The sequence below is a fragment of the Chrysochloris asiatica genome, unplaced genomic scaffold (genome assembly GCF_000296735.1).
Source record: "Chrysochloris asiatica unplaced genomic scaffold, ChrAsi1.0 scaffold00278, whole genome shotgun sequence".
In the NCBI taxonomy this organism is placed as follows: domain Eukaryota; kingdom Metazoa; phylum Chordata; class Mammalia; order Afrosoricida; family Chrysochloridae; genus Chrysochloris; species Chrysochloris asiatica.
Genome location: NW_006408796.1, coordinates 3521761 through 3531558, shown reverse-complemented (window position 1 = coordinate 3531558; position 9798 = coordinate 3521761). Strand labels below are relative to the sequence as shown.

The 9798-nt window shown below is 40.9% G+C and overlaps 1 protein-coding gene across 2 annotated transcripts in view; it reads right to left on the bottom strand.

Moving 5' to 3' along the window:
• Nucleotides 1–1147: 1147 nt before the first annotated feature.
• Nucleotides 1148–9798, bottom strand: part of MARCH11 (membrane-associated ring finger (C3HC4) 11) — a 206535-nt gene continuing 197884 nt past the window's right edge. The window contains exon 4 of one of the 2 annotated variants that reach the window (XM_006874441.1): nucleotides 1148–1576. In XM_006874441.1, the coding sequence (XP_006874503.1) occupies nucleotides 1254–1576 (323 nt within the window). In that variant the 3' untranslated portion in view covers nucleotides 1148–1253. The remainder of the gene's footprint in view (nucleotides 1577–9798) is intronic. The other variant, XM_006874440.1, reaches the window with a different exon arrangement.

Genomic DNA, 9798 nt, shown 5'->3' with positions numbered 1-9798 from the left:
TGTTTAAATGATTAAGTAGGTTAAATAAGCTTCAACAAAATGAAAATCAAATCAAAATTGTCCTCATAGAATTCAAGACACTAATAATGATTAACCAAAATGAGTGTGATAGGTCTTTTAGAAGGATATGCAAATCTAACGTTGTGTTATTGAAACATATCTATGATAAAGAATCCTTGGGGAGTACAAGGGTTCACACAGTTGGGCTTTCACTGAAAAGGATGGAGGTTGGAGTCTACCCAGAAACACTGACTAAGAAAGGCCTGGTAATCGACTTCTGAAAAATCAGTCATTGCAAACCCAGTGGAGCACTCTGACACATGGGTGTCCACAGGAGTCAGCTTTGTGATAATTAGTGGCTTACAAAGAACCCTGGTATGGTGCTGTAGGTTGAACACTGGACTGCTAACTTCAAGGATGGCAGTTCAAACCTACCAGCCTCTCTCATAAAGGAATACAGGGTCACTATGAGTCGTAATCAACTTGAAAGCACACATCACTACCACCAACAGTGGTTTACTGTGATGAGGCAGCATTTGGGGGAGCTTTTTGAGTTATTAGTATGCATATGTCCTGCCTTTGTAGTATAGATTGGGATCAAACTAGTTTATTCCATTCATCCTTATCTTGTTTTTTTGTGTGAGCTCTCAGTACTGTTTTTAAGAGCTAGAAAAATAAGTTGTAATTCTTAGAACATATATTCTTGATGACAGATCATTTCATCACCGTGGAAAAGTCATTCTCAAGTTGGCCAACTGAAAGGAGGCGTAAAGAAGAACTCTGCAGAGGATTCTGGGAATGCCTCTACTTTGCGTACTTGGTTGGCCCACAGCATCCACAACTTGGGGATCTGCCCAGAGCATGCAGAATTCTTACCCGTCAGTAGCAAATCTGAAAAATTACACATGGAGTGAAACGTTTGATAAAAATATATTTAAAACAAACAAGGAAAAATAGATTTGGTCTCAAGGATAACGTTCATCATTATTTTAACCAAGAAGAGTTAAATGATATGTATCATGATTTCAAGTACCAACTTATAAAAGATGTCATAAATCAAAAACAAAAACAAAGCACAAGAAGACTTTTTTTTTCTTCAGAAAAATGTATTTGCAATTCAAATGTTCATATAAAAAGCGCAAATTTTAAAAAGTTCATAGATGTATGTGTGAGTGTGTTTAGAAGTGGTATCGTTTTGCCATTCATTGCAATTACATTCCAAAATGTGCTAGGTGGTGCACGCTCTACTTCCGTTACACGGACGTCACTCTCATCACAACCTCCCCTGAGCTGTTATCTTCTGACAAGTCTTCGTGGGGCCTCATCCGGTTGAACAGATGCAGTAATACATAGCCACACTGGAACCTTGGGGAGGTTAGCTGGGTTGGGTGGACCAAGTTTCTATTCCGCAGAGCCGTCAGCGGCAACCATAAAGTCCTGCTCGTGGAACTCTCTCCTCGGCTACTTTCTTCAATGTCTGTGGCTTTGTCGTAGTTTAAGACATCCCAGTGCAAGTTCACCGCTCTCCAACGTTTAAACACTCTGTAAACTGCAGCACCTTCATGGACTATGAGACCTGAAATTTGAGAACAAAGACCGGTTATCATCGAAGGTTGGAGGGTGTTCTTTTGTGTGTCAATTACCTATCATTCATCATCATCAAAGAAGATGATACACTGACAATTCATATATTTTGGCAAATGGCAAGCTGCTACCCATATTATAGAGGAATCACCCATATTCAAAGAATAAGAATACAGCAAAATGCAGGGAGTGAAGCCCTTGCGGATGGAATTAACTTGCTCCATCCTGGCTCAGTAGATGAACATTTACACTGCCATAGGATAATCTTTAGACCCATGGATTCATTGAATACATATTTCTTGCGCATCCACCATGTGCCAAAAACTATGCTAGAGGCATAGACACAGCTGGCTACTTCATTTGTGAAAGAGATAGGTATTAAGAAAAAGTCATAATTTTCTGCCCAGTTCCTTAAACAATGCCTGACACAGAATGCGTGTGGTGCAATTTGTTGTTTACTCTTTTCAACAGAAATTTATTGAGTGACCACTGGGATGCTGAATGCTAGTTACCAATGATCTCACTTAGTTCTCACCTCAGCCTTGTGAAATAAATACTGACATTTCCCCCATTTTGCAGATAAGTAAACTGAGTCACAGACAGAGACCTTACATAATTTGTTCAAGAGCATTCAACCAGTACATGGTGGAGCTGTGATTTAAACCCAGGCAAGCTAGTTCCAGTGTCTGTGCTCTTTGATGCTCATAATTCTGTGATGGCTATTCTTTGAATGGGATGTTCACATATCTGAGTGGTAGACTTTCAGGAAAAGACAAGGAAGTCGGGGGCTATGGGGACAATAAATTAGGAGTCCACAATTAAAGATGGTGCACTAATACTTTGTAGTTGGTGGTTATTGTAGTTGCTGCAGTTCAAACCCACCATGCAGTCCAGCACATTAATCCACAGTGCCAGAGAAACTTGAATCTGATTATCTTTGGGTAGAGTGTTCCTCTCCACAGTCTACCGCAATCCCATCGTGCACCATGCATTGTTCACACACTTACATTTCTGCATGTGTTCCAAAAGCTATTGGACCTGTGTACCTGGGAAGAGTCCATCAGATAGAGAAGTTTTAAGCAGCTTTAAGGAGCTATTACACTGAGAGACAGTGCAGAGGCCAACCAAGAGTCTATTGAAATGAGGATGGCACGAACAAGGAGACCATCAATTGTCACAACCACTTGTTAACAATAAGTTTGGAAAAGAGCAGATCCTACCTCCCAGCATTTAGACTCTTGGGTACAGGCCATAGTGAAACACTCACACAAGTGCTGAAAGAAGCATATTTACAAATGTTATTGCATAATTATACTTGTGTGTGTGGGGGAATCACAAGTAATCTTAATGCGTATCCTCAAAATAATGAATAGATTGTAATATATGGACCTCGTTGAGTATGGAGGAATGAAATGAAGAGAACAAAGCCTCGTGTACCAAAGTGGATGAATCTCAAAACCAAAAGGGATATCTCAAAGTCATAATGAGAAAAGAAGAGAAAAAGAAAGAAATGATTCGGGTGATTTCATTTACAAACCAAACCAAGAGTTGGTATGCATTATTGTAATTCTCATGTTATATGTGGTTAAAGTATAAAAGCCTTCGTAAGAATTAAAACCACCATATTAGGGGAGGGGATTGTTAGGAAGGAAAGAAATTAAATTGGAGAAGGGTTCAAAGGCAGTTTTCAGTTGTTTCACTACGTGGTGTTTTAAAAGCTAGATGGTGGGGCTATGAATGTTCAACCTATTATTCTGTATTCTTGTTATGAGCCTGAATAACTCATAATTTAAAAATGATGGGAAAAGTATTAGGGAAATTAATCTAAGATGGCCTCAGAAGCAGACAAGCAGAAGTTGGGGAGACATAAAGCCCCCCCCCATTATATAGTAAGCATGGTGGCTCTGTAGGATAAGCACAGGACTGCTAACCACAAGGTCAGTTGTTCAAGCCTACTGGATCCTTCTTGAGAGAAAGATGAGGCTTTCTGCTCCTGCAAAGATTTACAGCCTTTGAAACTCTATACAGGGTTGGTATGAGCTGGAATTGACTCCATGATACTCAACAGCCACCACCACTTTATATGGGCAGCGGTAAAGATAAGCTGGGTCAGAGTGATCAGTGCTTCAGAAGTGAAATGAACATGGATTGTCATGGAAGAGGTGGGAGAGAATCAATATCTCTAATCCTGAAGGCTGGAAGAATGTGTGATTGATAAGATAGCAATGACTTTCTCAAAAGATGGGTACAGTGAAGGATTTGGAGCATGCTCATGTTGAGGGAGCTCTGGTAGCATACTGGTTACGAGTCAGGCTGCTAACCTCAAGGTCAAAACTACCTGCCGTTCCACAGGAGAAATGAGGCTTTCTGCTCACGGAAAGATTTACAGCCTCAGAAACCCTATACGTAGTGGCTATGAGTCAGACCCACCACCACCATGATATGATGCCGAGGGAGATTCTTTTTTTTTTTTTTTTTCAGTTAAAACTCATAATGCCAAGTCATTGTTGTTAAGTGTCATGGAGTCGATTCCAACTCAACAGCCACATCAGTGATATAAACCACTGATCTCAAGGTTAGCAGTCCAGTGCTTATCCTACAGAGCCACACCAAGACCAAGCAGGTGATAGAAACACCCTACCACTGCTTTCATGTCATTTATGACTCATAGAGATCCTATAGGGAAGAATAGGGCTGCTTCATTGGGTTTCTGAGGCTGTAAATCTTTACGAGAACAGCCTGCCTCTTCCTTCTCCTGCAGAGGGGGTGGTGAGTTTGAATCATCAAGCTTGTGATTCGAAGCCTAGTGAACCACCAAGGGTCCTTGAAAATAACATCCATCTGTTGTCACATTTAGCACCCTGGTGTGGCACTGTAGGATAAGCATTGGACTGCTAGTGGCAAGGTCAGCAGTTCAAACCCACCAACACTCTCAGAAACCCTATGAGTTGGCACTAGCTGGACAGCACTTAACAATAACAACAGCACCACTGCATTTAAGTTTTGCATTGTTCCTTTACATGGGGATATACTTCTGCTACATGTGACTTCAAAGCATTCCACTGAAGAATGCATGTGGTCTAATAAAAATGTCACCAGACCCATTGTTGTAAATCATTACAATAACAGGGAGAAAGGCAAACTTGTGTTAATTATCACAATGTCAACAAATTGTTTTAATCAACTTCTTTTCCAATAGAATCATCAGAGCTAACCCAATTGACCAGATGTTTTAGGGAAAGAGCCAGAATTAGAAGTCAGGGCTGTCCAATTTTAATCAGTGCCTCTGTTAATACTTTTCTGAATTCCCCATGGCCAAAGATTTAGCCTTTCTGCTTCTATTTTTTGCCTCCTTAAAATGCAATCGGCACACCTAGTCTTTACGTTCGACAGGATGGTATGAAGATGAATTAGAATTCAACTCTAACGCACTCAGATTCCCTTTGAGATTGGATGCTATCTAAGTACAAGGGATGATTATTAATTTAGAAATCAATAGCGAATCTATGCGGTAAGGAACAGTCATTCACACTAATCACAAAACAATTACAGGCTGCAACAGGTTCATTCTGGAAAATGCTGTGGTCGGGGCAGCCTTACAAGGAAAACCGCTCATTGTGCAGAATTCTATTCTTCTCTTATTGATTTCCTGTGAAAGGCCAGAAATCAGATCTCATTTATTAGAGCTTAAAGCCACTTTCTGGGAATCTATCCCTGGTAGCTCTTTTCTAAATACATAAATCTGCTAAATGATCAAGAATAAATCCCACAGGTCTTTATAGTACATTTAGAACCAAATATAAAGGGACAGAGAATGACCGGGAATTTGCACGGAGACACTGTCCTCTCGAATTTCCAAATCCAGGCTGTTGTTGTTAAGTGCTGTGGAGTGGGTTCTGATTCAAAGTGAACATGTGTAGGGTTTCCAAGGAGTGGCTGGTGGGTTTGAACCACTGACCTTTCGGTTAGCAGTCCAGTGCTTATCTTATATCACCATACCAGGGCTCTTAATTGCATTCTGAGTTATGGTTGAGGTTTAGTTTTGTCTTCTTCCCCATGAGCACTCAGGATTGCTCCCTGTCCTCTAGCTTAAGTGGTACTGAAATATGATGAACTTCAACATAAAGCTGTTGTCTTTGCTGTGTACTTCCCTCTCTCTACCTTCGTCACATGTTTTGGTTGTTGTTGTCAGGTGCCATCGAGTCGGAACCGACTCATAGCGACCCCATGCACAGCAGAACGAAACAATGTCTGATCCTGGGCCAACCTCACCACCGCTGCCACCCCTGAGTCCATCAATGATGCCACCTGGCTGATCCATCTCGTTGGGGGTCTTCCTCTTTTTTTCTGACCCTCCACCCTACCCAGCATGACATCCTTCTCCAGCGATTGTTTCCTCCGGACAATATGTCCAAAATAGGAGAGATGAAGCTTAGCCATCCTGGCCTCCAAGGAACACTCTGGCTGCACTTCTTCCAAAACAGATCTATTGGTTCTTTTGGCAGTCCATGGCACTTTCAGTATTCTCCTCCAACACCACAACTCAAAGGCATCAATTCTTCTACGATCCTCCTTATTCACTGTCCAGCTTTCGCATCCATATGAGGCTATTGAAAACACAATGGCCTGGGTCAGGCGCACCCTAGTCCTCAAGCTGACATCTCTGCTCTTCAACACTTTAAAAAGTTCCTGTGCAGCAGATTTGCCCAGTGCAATACGTCGTCTGACCTCTTGACTGCTGCTTCCGCGAGTGTTGATAGTTGATCCAAGAAGAATGAAGTCCTTGACAACTTCAATCTTTTCTCCATTGATAAGAATGTTGTTTATTGGTCCAGTGGTGAGGATTTTTGTTTTCTTGACATTGAGATGTAATCCATATCGAAGGCTGTGCTCTTTAATCTTCATAAGTAAATGTTTCAAGTCCTCTTAACTTTCAGCGATCAAGGTTGTATCATCTGCATATCGCAGGTTGTTAATGAGTCTTCCTCCAATCCTGATGCCACGTTTTTCTTCATAGAACCCAGCTTCTCATATTATTTGCTCAGCATACAGGTTGAATAAGTATGGTGAAAGAATACAACCCTGTCTCACACCTTTCCCAATTTTAAAACATTCAGTGTTCCCATGTTCTGTTCGAAACGTGTTTTGGAGTTGTGGCAAATCTCTCTTGTGGATAAGAGAAGACATGCCTACTATGACAACTGAAATTCAAGCAAAGTATTCATTCAACTCTAGCTGTTGAGAAGCCAGCTTCTAAAAGCAGGAATGCTGGCCTTTGTTACTGATGACTTGTCCCCTACCTGATGAGCTCACCTTCTTCTAGGACCTTGGCTGTCTGCCTACCACCCCAAGTTAACCCTTAAAACAGTTTGGCCACCTTGAAACTTCAGATCCCTTGAGTATAGACTTGGAGTAACGTTTTCATCTAAGTCACCAAAGATGAAAGGAAAAGCAATGGTAATTTCTATAAAGTGAAAATGTTGAGTCCTTTATGGCATGATGTAAATTAAGATGTGATTCCTGGGAATGAAAATTGGGAATTTTGAGAGTAGTGTGTGTTTCTGTGTTTGTTTGGATTTTGACGCTTTTCTTGCCATTTAATATCTGGAGTCTACCCGTAGTGATGCGCAAAGAACAGTTTTCACTAGTGAACAATCTTCAGAAAACAGATCAGTTTAGAATTGTCTCTGATTTCACTAAAATCTAAGCAGAGTTTTTGTGGCTAACCAAATATATCCCAAATTGTAAAGTCATGTGTTAGCTGAGATTCTTAGATGGTAAGTAAAAGAGAAGCTAATTACCCCATGAAATGAGGGAGAAGACTAACAATTCATGTGTGGTCACCTGTTCATGTACACACGTACACACACAGACACCACTTGTCAATGTTTATTTCAGCATCTAAGTTGTTGTAGTTAACAGAGACTTGTAGAATTGATGATGCAAATCCAAAAACATTTCATCTGATAGTAGCTAACAAATCTGTTGAAACTATGATTTTGTATGCCACTGGTCTCAGCTTTTGTTTGGATGGGTTCAGTTGTTTTTCATGATCAAGAAGCTAAATTTTTATGAACTAGTTTATGTCAGGCACTGGGCTAACTGCTTACATGCACTGTTTTCATTAGATCTCAATAGTAACTCTAGAAATATGTACCATTATTGTGCAATTGTTTAATATTTATTAAAATAAATCCTGATGGTGCTGTTGTTAAAGAACTCGGCTGCTAACCAAAAGGCCAACAGTTCGAATCCACCATCACCCCATGGGAGAAAGATGTCAGTCAGCTTCTGCAAAGGTTATAGCTTTAGAAACTCTATGGGACCATTCTACTCGGACCTATGGGGTTACTGTGGTTCAGAATCCACTAATGGCAGCATGTTTCTCTCTTTCTTTTTATTCTACTCCTGTAATGATGAGAAAGTTGAGATCTAGTAAGCTTTAACTTGTCCAACATCATAAAGAGTTGAGATTGGAGCCCAAATTTTCCTTGAGTATAACAGTTTTATGTTGTTCTTGTTAAGTGCTGGTTCCGACTCACAAAGACTCTCTGTATAGGGTTTCCAAGGGTTAGCGGTCCAGTGCTGATCCGATAGCACCACACCAGAACTCAACGACAGGTATACCCATGTGGAATCTCCAGCATGTAGCAGTATCTACTAGTCACAGAAATGTTAATAAGAAGAGATCTCGTGGCTAAATGACATCATCCACATTTAACTCGAGTAAATGAAGACCAGAGGGCTGTGACTACAGCCAAGCCACACAGTTAGTGGTTATCTTCATGTCACTGACTGGTATGTTTCTAGAACTGCCTTCCTCCCCTCCACTCATGGGAGAGAGAGGAGGTAGGGGACCTCACTCCACTGGGAGAGTTTCATCTGGGAGCACTTTGTCCCAGGAAGCAGCACACCCTGGGCTGGACTGCATTCACCCTGGGACATCACAGACATGCCAGCCCCCCAGAGGAACAAACAGTAAAGTTCTGTGTGCTGCTCCATCGACATGACTCAGGAAGCCTAAAGAATTGGCAGCACATAGCTGCAAGAGCCACAAAAGGCTCTCAATTGTGAAAAGGCCCAAGATTTCCATGTTAAATGTCACCATTTCCCAGGATTCTCTCTTGCTAAGATTATTTATTTTTTTCTCCTATCTGTCTCACACACACATGGATAGACGATAGATGATACATAGATGAATTGATGATGGAGTCCCTGGATGGTACAAAACGTTTAACATGCTTGGTTGTTAACTGAAAGGATGGAAGTCCATCTCAGTCCACCATGAGACACCTAGGAAGAAGGTCCTAGATATCTATTTCTGCAAACTTGGCCATAGAAAACCATATATAGCACAGTTCTACTCTGACACACAATGGGTCACCAGGAGATAGATAGGTAGGTAGTTAGATGTATAGATAACCATATAGACAGAGAATTTGTATATAACCAAACACAGTGCTTACAGAATCCCATTCATTATGAGAGGTCAAGTTACCAGCAGCAGAATGGTGACTTTAGGGCATGTCTAATCCTGCGTGCTAGGAGAACAGTCTAGAGCCAATGTCATAATGTGGCCCTATGGCTGACTCCTTAATTTCTGCTGCTACTGAATGAAGACCAGTGCATAATTTCTCCACACAGTGTTCCCCAGATAAGGCTGTAGCATAAGATATCCTTTGATGTGATAATCTTTACTGCCATGGAATAAAATATATTTACTCCCCCGGAACTATTTCTCAAACTATTCCAAATTTAAATGCCCTGTGGTTTATGGAAACTTAACATAGGAGGGTACAGTTAATCAGCTTAAAAGTCACTGCCCCATGGCTGGGTCTTTTAATAGGGCCTTAATTTTTTTTAATGAGCCCTAACAGTGAAGTGGTTAAACACTCAGCTGCTAACCAAAAGGCCAGCAGTTCAGCAAGTGTAGAAATTGCTACCATAAGTCATGATTTATACACTTACTGAATGTTTTCTTGCCTCAAGCCCAAACCAATACAAACATATAAAACTTGCAGTGAAGATAAAGATTGAATGTAAGTATCATCATCACATTCATCGAGTCCTAAGCTTGTAGGGAATGCCCTTTGGGTGTTTGAATGATTGTATATTCCTGAGTGTTTTGGTGTACAACAACAACAACAACAACAACAACAACAAACAGAAAGAACAGAAGCAAACACTGTTGAATGAAAATGAGAGGACTTAAAA